Source organism: Triturus cristatus, chromosome 8 (assembly GCF_964204655.1).
Source record: "Triturus cristatus chromosome 8, aTriCri1.1, whole genome shotgun sequence".
In the NCBI taxonomy this organism is placed as follows: domain Eukaryota; kingdom Metazoa; phylum Chordata; class Amphibia; order Caudata; family Salamandridae; genus Triturus; species Triturus cristatus.
This window is the reverse complement of record NC_140591.1, coordinates 179,938,004-179,960,622: the sequence shown is the minus strand read 5'-3', so window position 1 is coordinate 179,960,622 and position 22,619 is coordinate 179,938,004. Positions and strand designations below refer to the sequence as shown.

The 22,619-nt window shown below is 48.1% G+C and overlaps 1 protein-coding gene across 2 annotated transcripts in view; it reads left to right on the top strand.

Moving 5' to 3' along the window:
* The window catches only part of DYRK1A (dual specificity tyrosine phosphorylation regulated kinase 1A), a 551,386-nt gene extending 531,497 nt beyond the window's left edge, over positions 1-19,889 (top strand). For both annotated transcript variants that reach the window (XM_085621267.1, XM_085621268.1), the window contains exon 13: positions 16,778-19,889. In XM_085621267.1, the coding sequence (XP_085477393.1) occupies positions 16,778-17,392 (615 nt within the window). In that variant the 3' untranslated portion in view covers positions 17,393-19,889. The remainder of the gene's footprint in view (positions 1-16,777) is intronic.
* Positions 19,890-22,619: the final 2,730 nt, after the last annotated feature.

Genomic DNA, 22,619 nt, shown 5'->3' with positions numbered 1-22,619 from the left:
GAGAGATGGGGGAAATCCTTAATTCTGGCCTGATTGGCACAATGAAGTCCATGGCTGCGGCCCCTCCTGACATAGGGGGGTCATAGCCCACAACTGCCTTCACCACACAATCTTCAAACTGTGGTCCTCTTTGCACATGGTATCACTGCGTTCCCACGACGCACAGGCTCTAGCACAACCTGTGCAACGATGCACTTGGCTGAATTCATGGCAGCCCTCCTCTGGCGTATGAGGGCCACCGACTTGGTTCTGCACAAGGACAATGACCTGATCAGTGCAGCAGCCATTTCACCACCCCTTGCAGAGGAGGTCCACTCAACAGGGCTCCTTACTAGACCTTGATCCCTCCTACACTTTCCTATTCCTCACCGGGCACACCTGTTTTGGCAAGCAGGTAGGTGCTAGTGTTCCCAGACATGTGGTCCTTAATTCCCTGGGTGCCGTCGCCTCTCCTAGCTGGGAGGCTAGAAGGCCTTGGCTTCAAGTACTGATCACAGTTAGAAATTTTACAGAGCTATTTATTTATTTATTTATTTGAGCTTTATATAGCGCTGGCTAGACCCAAGGGTATCAGAGCGCTTTACATGTTTTGATAATAAATTTACAAAGTACATAAAAGTCAAGTGGGCTTCGCAAACCCTCACAGAAAAAAATATGTACTGGGGAAGAGAATATAATTTGAGTCTGCATAGTCAAATTTTCAGGGGATTTCCCACGCTGAAATTGTCAAATAGGGTTTGGTCTTTAGGAGATGCAAGTCATTGAGTGTTCTTGTTGAAGTAGTTGTTGAATGATCGAGATTTGAGGTCTGTTTGAAGCATGAAGAGGGGTTGCGAAATAGTTCTGTAGAGAGTAAGTTCCAAATCTTGGAGGCATTTCCGGGGATGATTTCTTTTTGAGTTTGGGAGGTATGAGAAGAAGCAAGTTGGAGCTTCTCAGAACCCATCTTTTTCCTAGTCTCAATAGTTTTTAGATTCTAGATATGGGGGTTTTTTAGTATGAAGGGCTTTGTGGGAGATACAAGTTGTCTTGTAGATGCACCTTCCTTCAATGGGGAGGGAGCCAAGTGAGACTTTTAAGAGCTGGAGAGATGTGGTCAAACTGTTTGGTTCCTGTGACAAACCTAGCAGCCTCTTTAATTGCCATAGTCAAGTTTTACGAGGAGTGGGGATTTTACTACTGTCTTAAGATCTTCAGGGGAAATAAACTGCTTGATTTTTTGGGGGAGATGCTTTTGTGTGTAGAGCGCAACTGTGGCTCTATAATGAGTTCTTTCATTGACATGTTTGTCATGGGTGATACCCAAGGACTTAGCAGAGTTGGACTATGTAATGGGGCAGTTTAGTGTGTCGTGATTTTTTAGCTATTTTTGTTTAGGGAGGGGATTGCTCTTAGGAGAGAGGAGTATGCGGTCGGTCTTGTTGGGGTTCAGCTTAAGGTGGTTGGTATTTAGCAAAGTTTGAATCTTAGTGTAGCGTTAATATGTTGGGTATTGCTGGATGATTTAATTCTGTAGTAGAGTTGTGTCATCTGCCAATAGGTGATATGGGGTTCCATAAAAAGATTGAAAAGGGCTGGCGAGGGGATGGAACCTTGAGGTACGCCTAGAGGTACTTGTGCGGGCTCCGACATCTGTGGATTTGTATTTGCTGGGAGCAATGTTGAAGATAGGACGTGAACCATCTCAGGACTGTCTCACTGATACCAGTACTGTTCTGGTGTGTCCCAAGTAAAGCTGGGTGATGTACTGTATCAAATGCCGCTGATAAGTAGTGTAGGATTAGAAGAAAGGAGTCTCCATTGAAGGCATTTTCAGTCAGTCAAAAGTAATGTTTAATTAGACCGTAGTTCTTTAAACAACATAAAAACATAACATTTTATTTAAATATTCTAAAATCATTACAAATTCATCAACCTACGCCATTATAGTAGTCCAATTTCCGTATGCTTCCTTTCAAAATGACACAGTACTCCACACACAGGCCATAAACACGCCTATATATAAACGTAAATAGTTTTAAGAACGATAAAAATCCTATTCTAAAATATTTTTAAAAGGTATATATCAAGTAAAAGATAACTAAAAACCCTATCCATCATAGCTTCTATCCAAACTTACAGCCAACCATTTATTTTCCCTTAAACATTTTTACAGCCTTCATATACTTCGCAATGGCTATTGAAAGTTGAAGGTTTGGCATATCTGTGAGAAGTTAAATAGCTTGTGCACGCAAACCAGTACCATATTTTAAAAAGATAGGGTGTAAAAACTGTTTCCGCAGAGCTATCAATTTTAGGCAGTCCATTAGGATATGTATATTATCAAATTTTGTGCCCAACCTGCATGTACATTTACCATCAGATCGCATCAATTCTGTTTTTAATCTACCATTAGTCGTAGCAGGATTAATGCCAATTCTCAATCTAAGTACTTCTGATCTACGCCATTGATTAGGCAATAAATCCAGATGCGGATACCAGATTTCTTTCACCCAGCTATTTATCATAAATTTCACAGATTCTTTCTTTCTCAGATAATCCATGTCTTCCATCCTAGACATTTTCTTCCCTAGAGTACTGAGTTCACTCTTTGTTACTTCTGTTTGTAGAGTCTGCTGATCAATTCTCACGTTTAGGTTTTCACAGACAGATAGTTTCTTTCTGACCTCTTTGACCCATTTTAGGTCACTATGCTGAATCTCATTCTTACACCATTGTGACACTTTTGTGGCTTCTCCTGTCCCCGATCTTTTCCAGAATCGTAATTGGGCCACTTGCACCTGTATTTTCCATGAAGTTGTGCCCAACTCTAACCTAAGTGCCTGGATTATAGATGAGCCCGGCAATGACATTAGACTTTTTATGCATTTCCCTTCCTCGATATCCCAACTGCTTTTACCGCTTAAGCAGAGAACTTCTGCTCCCTAATGTAGCTGCTCAGGTATCATAGCATTATAGGCCTTTATCAGTGGCCTGTGGGACATATCCCCATAACTGCGGTTACATTTTTTAATCCCACACACAGATGTATGGGCTTTGGCTTTCTGAGCCTCTAGATGTGTGTACCACTTTAGAGACTTGTCAAACCAGAACCCAAAGTATTTATACTCATTCACAATTTCCAATTTGGTTGGGCCCAAGTACCAATTGAACCTCTGGTCTCTCTTCCCAAAACACAGGATTTTGGTTTTATCCATATTTACAGCCGCACAATATTCGCTAAATGCATTTAGCTTCCTCTGTAGGCCCATCTCTGTCTGGTCTAGGATTAGTAAATCATCAGCATACAGTAAACAGGATAGTTGTTTCCCGTTCATTTTTGGACTAGCACTTCTATCTACCGCCAGGATAGTTGGCAGATCTACTAAGAATATGGCGAAAGATAGTGGGGCCAATACACAGCCCTCATCATATCCTTAGTAACCTGGGCCCAGTTCTGCCTATGTAGCTCCTGAATTACAGCTAGAAGACCTGGGATATCCTATTTTCTCAAGGTCTCCCAAAGGCATTTCCTATCAACCAGGTCAAAAGACGCACGGAAGTCTACAAAGCAGCAATACAACTTTCACCGCTGCTCCATAGACTTCCGCGCCACCGCCCATCGGGTGAGACGGTGGTCCATCTTCTCACCGACATCCAGCAGATTGATCAATCTGTAATTCTTCGTGGCTTTCCTATCATCTTTCTTATGTATTGGTGTAATTACTGCCCCCTCCAATTTTTGGGGATATTACCAAAGTGTAATATGGCTAATAATATATGGGATAGGAATTCAGCCCACCAGTTTAACTGAGTCTTTATTATGATAGCGGGTACGTTGTTGGGTCCTGCTGCATGGGTTAAGTTTAACTTCCTTATACTGACAAGGACATTTTTAGATCTTTGGCAGCCCCTCCACAGTGAGTTTTTTTTGCTTACTAGGGGCACTTCACTTGTCCCATACAGTTCGCCTAGATACTCCTCCCAAGCTGCCTCTTCCACTACGCACCTCAAAACCCTGGGGGTCCATCCGGAGGCTTCCTTAAATTGTTTGCTTCGATCGTTTCCAGCAGGTTTTCCCAACATTTTTCTTTAAAGATCCTCTTCTGGTTCCTAACTAGCATTTTAGATTACATTCTCAATTTAATCAGGTTAAACAGTTTACCCTGGTCATACCTTATCCTTAGGCTTCTCTCTTCTCTCCTTATTAACCTTTTCTTGTTCTTACATTCCAGATTGAACCACATTGATTGTCTTCCTTGTGTAGATTGCTTGTCGATAGGGCCAACTTTCTTACATTTTAGTTCTACTCTAAGGCATTGTACAACATGTTCCAAAGTTTCCTCAAACCAGGCCACTTTCTGATCCCTTGCACATCCATACTTAATTTCTATTGGAAGCTTGCCAGTTTCTCTACTTATTCATCTGTTAATCTTGTTGTCAGGTGTGTAGGGTACTCCATTTGTTGGGGAAGAACTATATCTGATAGAGACTACTAGCCGCAGATTCCTTAACGTAGAATTATCCCCAGGCGTGAGACTGGACCTGGAAAACTTTCCTGCCCAGCATCTCTGCTCGCCAGGGGGCGGGACTCCGCCCGACGTCCTCTGCGGGCGCGACTTCAGAGAGGTCACATAAGCCCCACCCCGGCCCGCCGACGTCCATTTTCTTTTTTTCCATGTACAACGCGGATCCGGATCGTGTTCCTGGCCTGTTACAGGCCTTCCTTTTTCGCGTTCAGTGTTTTCTTGAGAACAGTGTGCGAATGCCTTCGGGCTTCGACGTGCTTGTCTTGCGAGCGCCAGATGTCGGCGACAGATCCTCACCCCATCTGTATGTGGTGTTTTAGGGGAGCACCACGAATCCACGTACTGCGAGATGTGTCAGCAAATGAAGCCGAAGTCCTGGCGGGAGCGCCGGATGAAACTCCTTTTGGTATGCATGTCCAGGTCGGTGTCGTCGCCGCGCCCGTCCCCCGCGGAAGGCTTGAAGAACCGTCGTCTCCGACATCGTCCCTCTCCCAGGCCGCAAGGGCGTCGCTCACCTGTTGGTAAGTCTCGCAGTTTGTCCCCGAGGCACGGTCCCCAGCCTGTTGGGGGCGTGGGGTCTCCGCGGGTGGTGCGGCCCCATGCATCTCCACCCTATCCGCCGTTGCCCGGCGCAGGGGTGACCAGAGCCCAGATGGAGGCCTATGTGGCGGCCTTGCAGGCCTCTTTGGCTCCTCCCTCTCTTCCTGGGATGTCTGCAGATCCCTTGCCGCGTGCGGGGACTTCTGTGGCGTCGCCGGCGGCTCCGGCACTGACCGGTTCGGCTCCAGGTTCTGAAGATGTGGTGCCGTCGGGGTGCGGCCCTTCGGGGTTCCCTCCTTTGGACCATGGCGCCTCTGCCTCGCCGCAAACCCCCGCGGGGTCCCTGTGGTGTCGCGGGAGGTTGCCGGGGTTCGGGGCGTGTCCTCGAGTCCCGCGCGTTGTGGCGAATGTCGTTCTTCCTTCCCCTTTGGCGCTGGTCAACGTTGACCTGATGCCGGTGGCGGACTCTACGGCACCGTGCCGGCGTCGGGTTGTTGATTCGTCATCGGACGCCCCTCTTCTCCAGAGGTTCGGCAGCTGTTTTTCATCTTCTCCGGAGACGGGTCGCTGCGTCGTGGCTTTTACCCCGGCATCTTCCAAGGGCGGCGCTTCGCCGTCTCCGCGTCCACAGTCTTCGCCGGAGACACCACAGGTTCCCCATTCATCGGTCCACCCTCCTCCTTTCCGAGCTTGGCCTTTCCATCCTCCGGTTGGGCTGGGGGACAGCCACCTTAGCTTGCAGCCGTCGCCCGCGGAGGATCTGCTTTCCCTGCCGCGGGGCCCTACGGAGGAGAGTGCTGCCTTCGCTCAGGCTGTTTCCACGGCTGCGGGAAACTTGCGCATCACCCACGGATCATCTGCTGGAGGTTCTCCATCAGGGCTCTGGTAGTCGGGTGCTGCTTCGTCCCTTTGAGGCTTCGCTCCACACTTCTCTTTTGGGGGCCTGGGGGTGTCCTGCCACGGGGGACCCGGTGCCCCACCCACTTCTGCACCACCACCGTCCTGCTCCGCATGATCCTGTCTGTCTTTCCCTCCACCCTTCTACCGGGGGCCCTCTTTTACAGACTGCCTTTCCCTCCCTGCCATAGGTGTTGTCTCCCCCGTCACGGGAGGCCCGCTAGTTAGATTCCTAGGGGGCGCCATATCTTCGCCTCCTCCAGTGCTGCTTTGCGGACCCTTAACACTCTTTGTGTATTGGCTAGAGCCACTTCTTGCTTAAGGGATTCGGTGGTGTCCCTTATGTCTTCCGCTTCTCAGGAGGGTGGCTGTGTTGATCTGCGGCACCATGTGTTGGATGGCCGGGAGCTAGCGGCGTTTATTCTTCGCTCGGCTCTGGACGTTTCGGAGGTGCTTGGTCGTACCATGGCTTCTTCGTGGCCCTTCTTCGCCATGCCTGGCTACGGGATAGTGTATTTCCTGGGAACGTTAGAGAACGGCTGGGTGACCTTCCCTTTGATGGCGCTCTTTTGTTCCACGCCCCTGCGGATTCTGCCATTCAGAGGTTTCTTGCGGGGCTTCGCCCTCCTCCTCCTCCCCCTCCCCCTCGGTGACCTGGATGTCGGTCTGTGTTTGGTAGGTGTTCTCCCGTTGTTTTTCCTGGGGCCTTGTAATGAGTAGCCCCGGTTGTGTGTTCTGTGTGGTTGATGTGCCTTAGGGTCCTTTTGTTGGGCCCTTAATGCTGTTGGCTGCTAGTCCGATCCTTTTTGACTAGTGGTTTTGGATGTTGGTAAACTCGGTAGGGCCTGAGATTAGGCCTTCCGTGTCTTCTTTCTTGGCTGCTTGGTAAGCAGTGTGCGGATTTTTCTGCAGGTCTTTTTGTTTTGTCCTCTGCTGCGGATATATTTTCCTAAGAGATGTTCCCATGGTTCTTGGGACGTAACCTACCCTATATGGGGTACTTGTAGCAATTACATAGCTCTGTCGTGTGCTGGGGAGGTGTGGTCACCCTTTTCGGTCTCCTTACTCTCCGTGGCGTCACGGTATGTCGCAGGTGCGATGTTCTTGTCAATTGTCTTGGAGCAGCTTGCGCTGTGTCCGTCCTTCTACTTGTCGCTACGTCGCTCAGCCGGTCTGGCCTGCTGTCTGCGGCATCGTGTTGTGGCGGTTCCGCACTTTTGTCCTGTGGGTTGGCTTTCTTGGCCTCTGTGTTTTGGTGGCCGGCTTGGGGCAGTCCTCCGTCTTTCTCTTCTGCCGGTTCCTCCACTTCTTCGTGGGTCAGTGTGTGTGTGTGTGTTCCTGGCCCCTCCCTTGGGGTGTGTCCTGGCCCTCCCTGGCCTCTGCCTTCGGCGGGCGTTTGCCTTGTCCTAGGTGCGCGGTTCCGTAGTGTTGCCTGTTGCTGGCAGCGCATGCCCGTGCAGGGCTTCTTGTTTTAATCCACCGTTGTGATCTTGATGTGTTCCCTTGAGCCCCTGCCTCTGGGTCTTTGCGCACTGGTGTTTTCTTCCTCCGCCTGTGCTGTTGGCGGTGGAGCTGTTCTGGCCTTACCCGCGGCCACGGTGTATTCAGCCCTTTTCTCTCTCTGTGCATGTGTTTTACGGTGGGCCCTGCCTCTGGTCTACCTTTTCTCACTGGATTTGAGGTGGCTCTTGTGTTCCTTGAGGTTTTTAGGGCGCTGTCTGCCCCTGCGGGGTGTTGGGTGCTCTCCCTTGGTTGGGCTTAGGATATCCTGGCCTTTTCCTTCTTGTGCCACGTCCCCTACTGGGGCCCTGGTCTCTCCTGGTGAGGAGGCTCTCTCGCTGGCCCTCCTCCCTTCTGGGTATGGCTAGGGTATCTATTCTACGTTAAGTAATCTGCGGCTAGTAGTCTATGAGATGTACAAGTTACTTAACTTCGGTAACGATGTAGCTGGTAGAGACGATTCTAGCCGCAGATTCCTTCACGACCCGCCCTTCCTCCCCGTTCTGCGAGGACCCTCAGCTTGGTTTTCTGTGCTCGCCTCCCTCTGAGTGGCTTGTCTTCTGTGGGGGTCCTTTTGTTTTCTGTCTGTCGGGCTTCCCTCCAGCTGGGTTCTCTCCAGTGTAGGGGCCTGCTTTTGCTCTTTTTCTCTTTGTTACAATTTCTTCTACGCTGGGGGTTCTTTTGCCTGTGCTTGGCCTCCTGCTCCTTTCTGAGGCTCTGGGCCTCCTTGACTGTGTAGTCTGGGGTGAATTGTTGTTGCTCCTCTGTTCCGCGCTTGTGGCCCTTTGCTGTGTGGTCTGTGGTTGCAGTCTCTCTCTCTCTTTCTCTAACAGCGCTTTCCACTGCTTGTGCCTCCAGCCTGGCTATCGCCTTGGCTTGCACGGTGGTTCCACGGAGGGGTGCTTTACGCTTTCCCTACTGTGGGTTTACTGATGTGGCCTTCTGGTACTTTGGTGCTCACTGGTGCTATCGCCTGACTTGCACAGTTGTTCCACAGAGGTGGTCTGCTCTTTTCCTGCTTTGGCTTTCCTGTTGTAGCCTCCTGGCGCCTCGGTGCCACCTGGTGCTGTTCCTCAACTTTTATGCCTCTCCTTTTGTTCCTTTGTTTTTTTTCGCACACTGTTCCCAAGCTCTCCTCAGTTTTGTTGTGATGGCTCCGAGTTGTGGCACGGGAAAGTTCTCCGAAGCAAACTGACGTCAGCATGCCGGGGTAGGGCTTATGTGATCTCGCTGACGTCAAGCCCGCGGACGACGTCGGGGCGGAGTCGCGAGGTATCTCCTCCCGGCGCGCAGAGATGCTGGGCAGGAAAGTTTTCCGGTTCCAGTCTCACACCTGGGGATAATTCTACGTTAAGGAATCTGCGGCTTGAATCGTCTCTACCAGATACATCGTTACAGAAGGTAAGTAACTTGTACTTCAGGGTGGCTTATTTGCCCCCTTAATAATTCACAGTACGTAGCATTATGATCGCTGCCTTTACTCTGGGTTACCTGGAACCCTTTTACTATTGCGAAATTCCAGGCATCAATAATAAACACAGTCAATGAGGCAATGTTGGGTGCCTATCCTAAAGGTGTGTTTAGTTGGGCGGTCAGTTTCCATCCTAACATTTAAACTAAATAACCCCTTTGACCCCCAATACTTCCCTAGTGTTACATCTTGTCTAGTAGGAATACAATTGGGGAAGTCTGCAGGCACTATATTATATGAGCACAACATTTCTTTAAACCAGGGATCTAGTTTTTTTCGTTTCAGTTTCATTGAAATCTCCCATTACAATAATCGGAGCATTCTTATACATTTCACACAACACATCCATGTCATTCTTGAAATGCCCCATTTCCACCTCATACTCCTCCTGGAAGCCCCATTGTATGTAGACATTCACAAGTACCAAGTTGTCCTAGCCCATTTACATTCCATGATATAATTTTCAAGCTTTGTAACAATCCATTTTCCTAATCCATTTTTCTGAGACAATCAAACTCATTTTGATCCCTCTGGGGTGGGCCTTGATAACTGTTCTCTAGACTCAAACTACCCCAAGGTTTACTAGGCTCTGGGTTCTCAACTGCTATGTTGATGTTTTCTCTTTCCTGCATGCCCCGGCTATCAACATTACCTGCCTTTTCCCTGACCCTGCATGACATATCAAACCTCCTCCCCCCCCCACCCCCCCCCATTCCACTTCTGCCATTAACCTCATACCCTTCTTTCAGTATCTCCTTTTCAGCTTTTATAATTGCTGCCTTTACCAGCCCTGAGTAAACTTGTACCTTTTCCTTGCCTGTGTTATAGTGGCTAAAGCCTACCTGCCTCAAATCCTTTGTCCGAATTTCTCTCAGACGTGGGCATTTTGAGAAAGAGAATATGAGCTGGGATCGATTTAGGGGTATAATCTTCCTTGTTTTTTTCCTCCCCTTCTCTATTTCGGAAGGTTCAACGTATAGCCACAATTAGCCAATGGCTTCGGATGCTGTGGTGACAAAGTTTTCTATTCCCAGCTTATTCCTCTTACTGGTTATTATTTTGGGTAATCTTCCGCCCTCAGCTAAGTTCCTAAAATTCCCCTTTCGCCCCTGCGGATTTTGACGTGTTTTCACTGTTTTATCCGCCCTACTATTTTTAAACGTAGTTTATAGTAGGCCCTTTTTTTTCGCTACTTCAACATTCGCCTCTTGATGACCTCTTGGATTTCCACATTACCCTACTACACCTTTAGGGTATTCTTCTCTCTTGTGGGGTTAGTCGATGTAAACCCCCTTTACCCCTTCATTTCTTTAAGACCTTTCGCTTCTCCAGTTGTTGCACCAGACTTCTTCTTTTTATCCGTGGTTTATAGCGCCTATACCAAGTGTGTTTTCCCCATCTCTTAATCATGATCGGGCATCTAGAGATATAAACCTCCTGCAATTTATTTGCTTGCGCAGACTCCCCGGCACAACCCTAAATCGGGGTGTCTGGAACTTGTCTGACTAATGATGGCATTAGGCCCCTAAGGCCTTGCAATTCGCCCACAATTTTCGGGTATTTAATTTCATGGGTTTTTAGTGTTATTATTTAACATCATTACTTCTAATAAACCTTGCAAGGTTTTTTGCAACATCAACATTATGTCCAACATTGAGGCCGAAGGTGTTGCTTCGGCCTCATCGGTCGTCGGGATCCAAGTCTTCGGGTAAGTCGAAGCACTCCAAGAAGTCCAAGAGGCGACACCGTTCTTCGGACTCCCCTCGCCGGTCGCGCGACTCGGCCGAGGGTCAGGGTGGTTCCACCCCCGCGGCTCCGGCGGAGCCGCAGGCGCCGCGCAAGTCCCCATACCCACCGGTCCCTGGGAATGACGCGACGCCGGCCTTGAGGAGCCTGGCTCCGCCGTCAACGCCCGCTGGCGCGCCTTCGGGCCCCGCGGACCCGACTGGGCTACCTTGCCTGCCGGCGGCTCCGGCCCCGGCGCCGTTGACGGCTCCGGCCTCGACGCCGCAAGTGCCCGAGGGACCCGTTCCCGAGTCCCCGCCGACGCCGGTCGACCTCGTCACGCCTCCTCTGCCGGCGTCGACACCGGTACGGTACCACCTCCGACGCCGACTCCGCTCGGCGTCGAGCCCCAGTTCAGCCCCGCTCCGGGCCCGGCGCCGGTACGGCGTCGATGGGCGCCGGTACGGCGTCGATGGACGCCGCGTTCGGCGCCGCTGGAGACACATTTTGTCTATCGCCCGGCTCCGATCCTTCCTCCTGTATACCAGGAATCGGATGATGGGGACAACTGGGAGGGATCCGAGGATCCTATGGCCTCTCAGGCTCAAATGTCACAGGACTGGGCAGATGAACTGGGGGAGGCCAGTGGTCTGGATACCTCTCCGGACACTGGATTCATCTCTCCTCCGACTGTGGCTTCGGAGGAGGGTGCTGCTTTCTCTGTGGTGCTGCGCAAGGCGGCCGCAGCCCTTGGGCTCGAGCTACCTGCCGTGGCTGTGAGGACTACGCGGTCAGCCCACATCCACCCCGGCAGCATCCGCCTCAAAGCCTTCCTAGTCCGAGCTTTCAGGCCCATTCCACGCCAGTGGGCGGCAGAGTTCGCCATCACCTGCTCCACTGGCGGTCCATCACATCGGACAGGTGGGTGCTGCAAATCGTCCGAAGGGGCTACTCCCTCCCCTTCGAGACGACCCCTCCAGCCATGCCACCGCAGCACCACCGTATCTCGGGGGATCATTTGAATCTTCTCCACGAGGAAGTTTCGGCCCTCTTGGACAAGGGGGCCGTCGAGCGCGTTCCGAGCCCAGAAGTAGGTCGTGGTTGTTATTCCCACTACTTTCTGGTTCCCAAGAAGGGCAAAGGGGGCCTACGCCCTATCTTGGACCTCCGGAACGTCAATGCCTTCCTCCGGAAGGAGAGGTTCAAGATGTTAACTTTGGCTCAGGTTCTAGCTACCCTGGAGACTGGATGGTGGCGTTGGACTTGCAGGACGCATATTTCCACATCCCCGTCCTGCCGGCCCACCGGCGTTACCTGCGGTTCATGGTGGGTCAAGAGCACTTTCAGTTTACCGTGCTCCCCTTCGGCCTCACCAGTGCCCCTCGGGTGTTCACGAAAGTGATGGCGGTGGTCGCAGCTCATCTGCGCAGATCAGGGGTTCCAGTCTTCCCCTATCTCGACGACTGGTTGCTGAAGGCGGGCTCGCCCCAGGCAGTCGTCTCCCACCTCCAGACTACGGCGGATCTCCTGCATTTGCTGGGGTTTTCCATCAACGTGCCGAAGTCACACCTGAGTCCCTCTCAGAAGCTCCTCTTCATCGGAGCGGTTCTCGATTCGGCGCAGTTCCGGGTCTATCCACCGGAACAGCGGGTCCGGGATATTCAGGCCCTGATTCCCATCTTTCGGCCTCTATCCTGGGTTTCGGTCAGGCTAGAGTTGCGGCTTCTGGGGCTGATGGCCTCCTGCATCCTACTAGTGCATCACGCCAGACGGCGCATGCGGGCTCTGCAGTGGGACCTGAAGTTTCAGTGGGCCCAGCATCACGACAACCTGTCCGACCATGTCTTGATCTCGGAGGGCACTGCACAGCAGTTGCAGTGGTGGCTCACGGACCGCGATTGGGTCATGGGCAGAAGCCTCGCCCTCCTTCCCCAACCGGAGCATGTCGTAGTGACGGATGCGTCCCTCCTGGGATGGGGTGGCCATATGGGAGAGGCGGAGATCAGAGGCCTCTGGTCTCCGGCGGAGTTCAGTCTCCACATCAACCTGTTGGAGTTGAGAGCGATCCGGCTTGCACTGAAAGCCTTCCTTCCCTCTGTCAGGGGAAGTGTTGTGCAGGTGTTCACGGACAACACTACCGCCATGTGGTATTGCAACAAACAGGGCGGGGTGGGGTCGTGGACCCTTTGTCAGGAGGCTCTGCGCCTCTGGACGTGGCTGGAACACCAGGGCGTCACCCTAGTGGTTCAACATCTGGCGGGCTCTCTGAACGCCAGAGCAGACAAACTCAGCCGCCGGTGCATGATGGATCACGAATGGCGTCTGAACTCCGAAGTGGCGCAAGGTCTCTTTCAGCAGTGGGGAGAGCCTTGGTTAGATCTATTCGCCACCGAAGAGAACGCGCAATGTCAGCAGTTCTGCGCGTTGGAATTTCCAAGGCGGCACTCGCTCGGCGACGCTTTTCGTCACGAGTGGAGTTGCGGTCTGTTGTACGCCTTTCCGCCTATACCACTTCTGCCCAGAGTGCTGAAGAAGATCAGGCACGACCGGGCCCAAGTCATCTTGGTGGCTCCGGATTGGGTACGAAGGTACTGGTATCCCGAGCTACTTAGTATGTTGACCGATCCTCTGATACGTCTGCCCCTTCGGGAGGATCTTCTGTCGCAGCAGCAGGGGACGGTCCTCCACCCGAACCTGTCCAGCCTCCACCTCCATGCGTGGAGATTGAGCGGCGGCAGTTGATGCCATTTGACTTGCCTCCTGAAGTCTGTGATACCATTCTGGCAGCCAGGCGTCCCTCCACAAAGACGGTATACGCCTGCCGGTGGAACACATTTTTGGCATGGTGCACAGCAAAGGCTGTGGATCCCCTTTCCGCCCCTCTTTCTGAGGTTCTACTGTTTCTTCTCTCTTTGGCCCTGCAGGGCTCTGCCCTGGGCACCCTAAAAGGTTATCTTGCTGCCATCTCTGCCTTCTTGCGGCTTCCTGATCAGCCTTCTCTTTTCAAGTCCCCTGTAGTTACACGCTTTCTAAAGAGCATTACTCACACGTTTGTCCCTTTTGTAATGCCTCAGTGGGACTTGAATCTTGTTCTCACATTTCTAATGTGCGCTCCCTTTGAGCCTCTTCACAATTGTCCTCTTCGTCTTCTGACTCTTAAGACTGCTTTTCTGGTAGCCATCACCTCGGCTAGACGGGTGAGTGAGCTCCAGGCTTTATCTTCAAAGCCTCCTTTTCTCTCTGTTCATCCGGACAAGGTTGTCCTTCGGCCTCGTCCCTCCTTTCTTCCGAAATTGGTGACTCCATTTCATCTTGGGCAGTCTGTCACCTTGCCCACCTTCTTTCCGCATCCTTCCAAAGAGGAAGAGAGGCTCCACCGTCTGGACCCAAAACGTGCGCTCTCCTTTTATCTGGACCGCACAAAGCAGTTCCGGGTGGACGACCAACTTTTCGTTGGATACGTGGGTGCTAAGAAGGGGAAAGCTGTGCACAAACGGACCATCTCTCGGTGGGTCGTTTTGTGCATCAAAATTTGTTATTCCTTGGCAAAAAAGGACCCTCCTGTTGGGCTGCGCGCCCATTCTACTCGGGCCACAGCGGCTACTACTGCTTTGGGACGGGATGTCCCTTTGCAGGACATCTGTCAGTCGGCGACGTGGGCTTCGCTACACACATTTGCCAGGCATTATTGCCTTGACAGCCAAGTCCGGAGGGATGGCTTCTTTGGCCGTTCTGTCCTCCAGGACTTTCTGGTGTGATCTTGGTTCGCAGACCCACCACCGGGGATGGTATTGCTTGGGTATCTATTCTAAGGTGAGGAATCTAACTAACGTGTTTCTTTCAGATGAACAAGTTACTTACCTTCGGTAACGATGTATCTGTAAGAAACATTAGTTAGTTAGATTCCTCACCGACCCACCCATCCTCCCCGTTCTGCGAACTGACATCTAGGGTTAAGGTTATCCTTTTCAGGCCCCTAGATTTTATTTTTGGCACCAGTGTCGGTCTTTGCATGGCTCTGCGTTCCTGGCGCGGAAAGCTATGTACAAGAACTGACGTCAGCGCGCGAGGGCGGCGTCTAAGTACTCCGACGTTATTCCGGCGCACGACGCCGACGACGGACGCGGAGCCGCAGACTACGCCTAGCGACGCGCAAGGGGTATTGCTGACGAAAAATCTTCCGGATCCAGTCTGACGCCTGGGGATATTCTAAGGTGAAGAATCTAACTAACTAATGTTTCTTACATTTTGTCGGAAAGAACATACCCATCTTGTCTCAGATTCACGAGATTACTCCGGTGACGGCTGAACCCGCCTGTCATCCCTTTTTGTTGGAGACACAGGGAAGTGACTGATTTGTCCGCCTGTGTTTCCCTTCACGATTCCATGGCACTACTGGCCCTTCCTGTATTTCAGAACCCGTTATGGCCGGGTTGGAATTATCACCGGTCTCACGACACTGAGCGAACCGTGCTTTTTTCAGCCCTGAAGGGTCACAGGTACACTGCCCGATTGACAAAACACGTGTCGGCTGGTTTTGTTCTCCTTCTGAAGATAAAGGTTCAAATATATCTTACCAAAACGAAAACCGTCTACTGGTGTTGAACTTGTCTCCATTCCTACCATAACATTGTGTTTTCTCATGCAGACATTTACTTGTATTTACCCAAACGTGTGCACAGGACCTTTGTTGCATTTACAGAGTGGGCCCTTGCCACTCCCTTCAGGGGTTATTGGGGTTTCCTCTGACCTAGTAGCACCGCATCATTTATCTTGTTGTATTTGCCTTACTTACCGCTACCAGCTTAGAGCGCCATTCTTCCTGCATACTTAAAACCCTACACAGAACCCAGCTTATACCGAATGCCTTTTTTCATTTTGTAACAAACCGAAATAGTAGTGTTTTTAGTCAAATATACTTTGACTGATTTGGCTGCATTTTGTAAAATAATGAACACGAAAAGTTCCAAATTATAGGTGTTTTAAAAAAAATTTAAATGTTATTTTTTTAAAAGGTGTTTCTGTGATCGTGCCCAGAGAGATTCTTTTGTTCATAAATTCTGATAGAATTTCCATGACGGAGAACTAGGATTATAAATAACTTGCCCCTTCTTTTCAGCTAGGGAAAAGATGTAGGAATTACCAATATTTTCCACCAACGGCAATATTTTAATTCTTCACCAAAATGTAAAATGTCTGGCAATTAGGCCAGCATAGTAATTTAGCCGTTCTCCATATTTTGAGGATGTTCCTTGGGGCTATGTGGATATTGTGTAGAAAGCTTTTTTCTCCCTTACAACGTAGTTGATATCCCTTGTGACTTTAGCTGGCACTTAGAAGTGTTAATATGGCTTTTTGAATGTATTTTTATGTCTATGGTCTGTACATTGTTTGACTTTTTACCATTATGGACAAGTTTTATTACAAATTATACAGTAGTTTTATCCTTCTCTGTTTTATAATATATGTATTGTATTAGTTTTTGTGTGTACGTTTATGGCCCTAGTGGCCGAATAAAGTATATTGAATGAATGAATGAAAATGTCTATAATCCCATGCTTGGATTTTGAAAATCCAATTATTTGGTAATGTCTATTTGCACAGGAGCAGCACCATGTTCTGAATTGCATCATACATTAGTTTCCTGTATTGCCCCACTCTTCTCAGATGGTTTTTATTCTCCAAAAAATCACGCAAAAGATTAAATTAAAATAGCACGTTCTCCTCTTGGTCAAACAGAGGTTTGACCAATCTGCTTAAAGCTTTAAATGATTTAACAAAAGTGAATTCCATTTATTCTTTTTGATGTTTCATACTTGTTTGTCAAACAATCTCAATGGTATTTAGCGAAGCTGAATTTTCTTTTGCTCTGGGCTAATCAATCTAACCAGAACTGGAGTCGCTATTGAGTGTCTCTTGTAAAGTGTTCTGAGATGAAGTATGTAAGCAGAACTATTCAGTGTTCATTAACTGGGTTAAGATTTATGGCGTGGCGAGCGGTGGTTAGAAGTAAGTAGTTTTCCCTTTATCAATTGGTCCTGGTTATCAGACTCTTGTATTAGAAATTGTTCAGCAACAAATATTTATCTATTAGGTCATATTTGAATAAAATTGAAATATTTGTTTTCAATTGTAGGTGCGGCCACCGTTTCCTCCTCCGGTTGGTTGGACTGGTACGGAAGATCCAATAAAAGTCACGGTTGAAACCCATCCAGTTCAAGAAACAACCTTCCATGTAGCTCCTCAACAACAGAATGCATTACATCACCAAACTAATAGCTCTCACCATCATCACCACCATCATCATCATCACCATGGACAGCAACATTTGGGCAGCAGAACAAGGCCTAGGGTCTATAATTCTCCAACAAGTAGCTCCTCTACCCAGGATTCTATGGAGGTGGTTCACACGCACCACTCCTTAACATCTCTGTCTTCCTCAACTACTACTTCCTCTACATCTTCCTCCTCTACCGGTAATCAAGGTAATCAGGCATACCAGAATCGCCCCGTGGCAATTAATGCCTTGGACTTTGGACAGAATGGATCCTTGGACATTAATTTGACAGTCTACTCTAATCCACGCCAAGAGACTGGCATAGGAGGGCATCCGACATACCAGTTTCCTGCAAACACTGGGCCTGCCCATTTTGTAACTGAAGGACATCTGACAATGAGGCAAGGAATTGATAGAGAAGAGTCTCCAATGACAGGAGTTTGTGTTCAGCAAAGTCCTGTAGCTAGCTCGTGACTGATTTCAAACTAGGTTTGTTTGTGTGTGTTTTTAGAAGTGGTGTTTTCCCAAAAAGAGCAAGTGCAAAGCTGCTTGAATCAGGAGGAGATAAACACACTGAACCGCTACAAGAGGGCAAAGCTGACTATTTTTTTAAACTTGAAAAGATTTCAAAGAGACAATTAAGTGAAAGTATTTTTATTATTTTTTTAAAGAGCCATATCCAAATTCATGTTTTTTGGATTGCTCGGAGGTGGTGCCTCTCCTTTTGCTCTCCCATTTTAACTTTCCACAGCCCAATCACTTTTTATTTTGTTTGTAATAATCAGCCACAGATATGTGTTCTATCCATAGCCTGTTGCCAACAAGATAAAAAAAAAAAAATACAACTGCACATTTACAAAAAATGGGCCCTATGAGTCCTTTTGTGTAATTTGGGGATTGGAAACCTCCAAAATACAGGCAAAGAAAAGGCAGCACTGTCTTGGAGGGGTCCCTAAGCAAAATGCATCTCTTAATGTATAAAGGGACGGTTGCAATGGAATGCAGAAGGCACATCAAGCATGCTAAGTGGCGGTCATCAGAGCTCTCCTTGTCTGAACCTACTGAGGAGTAAAGCAGCAGCTAAAATGAAATACTGTGGGGCTCGCCAAATAGAGGCCACAGTCAGGTAGTGCTGGAGCATGTCCAGTCTCATTACTAAGTTGCACTGAGAAGCAATCAACAGGTTTATATTTGCCTATGTTGGGAGGTCTATGTGGTGGTCTTTGGTATAACCTTTGGCCTTATGGATTTGGACTCTTGAGTTAGAGCCTACCATTTCAGATGCAATCACTTTTGGACATGCTTTTGCAGACGGTCCTTAATGATGAAAACACAGAGAATGGGTAATTCAAGAGGCCTTTCTTTTAAAATAGACTTTTGTGACCCACTGTTTGTAGGGTATTGCAAAGTCACTTTGCGTGTGTCATAAATTTGACTTCCTTATTGGTTGAAGGTCGCAGAAGTAGTGGTTTGCGTTTGATGGAAATAACTACAACTGTGTTCCTTCCTGCTTTTTATTACTTTATTTTGCTTTTTCTCAGCACGTGGTATCTCCACCATTACTTCTGCACAAAGAGGTCTTCTGTTCATTCTGAACATTTTTAAAACTGCAGAATTTTATGTGACTGCTTTTTTTGCCTCACAATTATGCTGTGAATTTTACAAAAATTTATTTTCCTTTTTGATAATTTATTGTACCAAAGCTGTTTTATAGCACATAGATGTCTGTAACCAATAATGTAGCAGTTCTGCACTTTTACACAAGGTGTAACTAGACCATTTTTAAACGTCAGTTGAAATTATGGCTGTACTATTGCTTATACAAAACTGGAACTGTTGCTGAACTCATAGCCATACATTAATAGCAATCTGTGTACTGCACATATTAGACCTTATTCAACAGTATCGTATCTGTTACACTATAAGCTTTTGTTCAGGCTCCTGAAGTTATAAGGGACACTAGATTCAGAATATTTGGAAACAGCCGGTGATGTGTATTCCCCAGTAACACAAGAAGACGTGAAAGCATGTACAGGCCCAAAAGAATACTATGAGTTAAAGCAAAGGCAATCTGAAGTTTGGGAGATGTGAGGTGATATGGTGGTTTTTAAAAGGTGCCTCATTGGTTAGGGTTATGCTGCCTTAAAACAACACAGTCTACTAGGCTGTTGCTTAATGTAATGCCTTTTATGGGTGGGCATTACTAAACTATAACCGTGACATGTAATCAGAGAACTATTTTTTTATTTGAACTGGGATAGGGAGATGAGCTGAGACATAATAAACAATAGTTTGGTTATTCAGCACAGGGAATATATACTGGGAAAGCCGCGTGAAATCAGCTAGGAATGAGCAACAAGCAGTTTGTTTTTACACTCTCAGAGGAAGTCTGGACGTTTGCCGTTCCTAGATTGAATAAACGAGGCTGTACATGTCATAAATCCCATTTTTATCAAGTGCATAATCTTCGTGTATTGAATTGTTAAGTATTTTTGAACTGAATTCAGAAATGTTTACATCCATGAGTTACGGAAATACAATGTCTGGAAAATTTTAAAGCAACATTAGCAATATACAAACAGGCCCAGTTCTTTCTGCGGACTAAGAATGTAAGATTGAAAAACATATGAGGGTCAATTTGTCAGTGCCCATTGACACACTTTAGCAAGCACCAAAAATGTGAGACTTTAAAGGAAATATTATTTACTTTAAAAAAAAATGAAAAAGCCCAGTAATTCTGCACACTGTGTTATGTTACAGTCCAGTTTTGTGTGCTTTACTGCACAGTTTGGTTACAGGACTTCTGTGCATTGTAAACTTAAACAGCATGGAAAAAGGTAATATACCTGTGTTCAGATTGTAAGATCTAGTCCGGACTTGCTGTGTATATTGTAACGTTAAATGAAAAAAGATAAGCCCTTTGTATTATAGTCATGCAGTCTTATGTATGATAAACAGTTGAATAATTTGTCCTCAGACTCTTAACTTTTTTAATTTATAAAACAAACGGAAAAGTCTGAATTTATTTTACTATGCATTTATGTTCTTTTCTCATTCACTTGCTTTTAATGTGTTGTTTCTATGTTGACTTTGAAATTCCTCAGTGTGTATTTTCATGCATGTCAGATTTCAACAATACGGCACTTAAAATGGTGATGTTTTGCAGCAATGCATCGCTCTTAGATTCACCTGTTTTTAAATTCATATGCTTTTGAATTATTCCCATATGCCGTGCTGATAGTCCTAGGTATAGATAACACAGAATTATCAAAAACTACATTTCATGCTTAATATATTTTGTTTGTATTCACAAGGTACCAGCTGTGATAGCTCTCTTGAAGGCCATCTTTGGAGGTCCTACTGCCTCTTATGTGCAGTGAGTCCTCAAACAGAGCTTAGCTCAATGTTTTTGTGACCAAATTAACTGGAATATAGGACCTACCACCTAGTGGCTACAGGTTTTTAGGACAGTCTTTTGTTCTTTATATTCCTTTTCTTACAATTGCGGAAAAGCAGTGTTTTTTTTCCTGTGGAGGTGTTTTTGGGTTTGCAAGCCAAGAGATGAGTTCCAATCTTGTGTCTAGTAAACATTTCTCTTGCTAACTTATCCCCTGACTCAACATTTCTGATAGATACTTCTTCCTGCAGATAGTATAGATAGTAGAATTCTGCCAGGTGGCATACTAGATCCAGAAACTGTAATTGCTCTCCGGTGCCATTAGGTTTTGCCACAGCTCGCACCACCCCCTGGACTCCTGCTCAAGCCTATATCTTGGCGCTGCAAAAGGTGCCGCTCTGGCTCACTGATGTTTTGTCCTTTTTCTATTACCTGGGACGCAAATCTGGAGTTGCTCTTTTCTGAATTTTATTAACATTTTTATCTGATAGAGACTTCTAGCCACAGGTTACTTACCTCGGAATAAATCCTTAGGTGTCTGACTGGATCCGGCAATGTTTTCATGAGCAGTCCCCCTGCGTGCCGGTAGGTGTCGTCTGTGGTGGAAATGAAGTGCGCGGGCCCTAATATAGGCACCACCCAGTGCGCTAACATCCGCTCTTTTCTTTCTGTGCCAGTTAGTGCAGATCTGAAAAAGAGCTACCCCCAGTCTTTGACTCTCTTTTTCGTCTTTTTATTGATTAATTTTTTGACTTTTTCTCCTGGTGTGGCAGGGATGTCCACAATGTAGTCCTGTTTGAAGCCCTGTGGTGCCTGTCACCGACAAATATTGGTGACTGACCCATACCTAGTCTTTTTGTGTCTTTAGCGAGACCACAACGCCAAGACCTACACCAGTCGTCGAGCCATGCACCCAGAGGTCTTGAGGGAGCGGTCCCACAAGCTCATTGCTGCTCGACGTGTGATGCCGTAACTTTCTCGATCCCTGTCGAAAGGAAGGTTCCGGGATCGGTTGCAGAGTCACCTCAATAGTCATCGGAGTCATCCAGGCATTCAGGTAAGTCCTTCAAATGGAATAAGAGTAAGAAGTTGAAGAGTCTTCATCTTTGTCCCGTCCGTCAAAGTCATCAATGAAATGCTGGAGCATTAGCATTCTAGGCCTGGCTCTGGTTCTCTTTTTTTGACCACTGGCTCTGGTTGAGGCTGCGCTAGGGCAGTCTTCGCACCTTTCCAAGTTTCCTGGACCCAGAGCAACCCCCACCAAAGTTTGTGATTTTTATGGAGCCATGCACCGCATATTTGGACGTGCAGTCCCTGCTCGAGCACATTTGAGCCCTGCGGGCTCGCAATGGCTCATACTGGTCTTCCGCCGGTGGGTTCCCCCCAGTGGCATTTGGGCACTTAGATCCAGGGATGGATCCAGAGCGGCTTCGGTTGAGCTACATCGACCTTCTCTGTCATCTGCTCCACTGCCAACGTCCCAGGTGCTGCTGGCTCCCACTAGCGGCGCATTCCCCATACTCATCCCCTGACTGACACAGAGCCTGATGGGCATCGTCTGATAGCGACTGGTGCTTATTGAGGGCTGACCACCCAGTCAAGAACATGTGCCCTATTCCTTTGGGCTAGGACTTGGGAGATGATTGAAAGAGGTCACTGGGCCCTGGTGAATACCAGTCCCTAGATGTCACTGAGCACCTGGTGTGAAGATGTAGCAGATGCCAGTGGACTGGACACCTCTCCAGATACTGGCTTGGTTTCTCCTCCTACCGTGGCTACATAGGAAAGAGCCTCATTATCTGTGGTGGTGAGAAGGGCGGCTGAGGACCTAGACCTTCAGCTACCCACATTGGGTGGTCAAGAAGAAATGTCTTGACTGAGGTGCTTCAGCCGGGAGTCACCCCATCCAAACGGCTTCTTCCGTTTTACAAATCCCTCACAGAAGTCATATTTGGGGCCTGATCCAAGCCCTGCGCAGGGGCTCCTGTGAAGAGCTCAGTTGCCTGCCACCTACTCCCTACCCTAGGGGACCCAGTTTTCTCACAACAAACCCCACCCCGGAGCAAGCTGTGGTCCAAGTGTCCCCTTCCAAATAAATCCTGGTGCATTCCCAACCACTCTCCTGGACAGGGAATCCGAAAAGCTGAATACCTTGGGTAAAATGTTCTCTTCTACCAGCCTGGCCAAGCTGTTGCTGATGGCCCGAGCCATACTTTCTCAAGCTGTTCCTGAAGGATGAGACTGTCATACGTTTCCTACAAATTAGTTAGGACTGTGTACCCCTCTACCCATGCCACCTCCTTG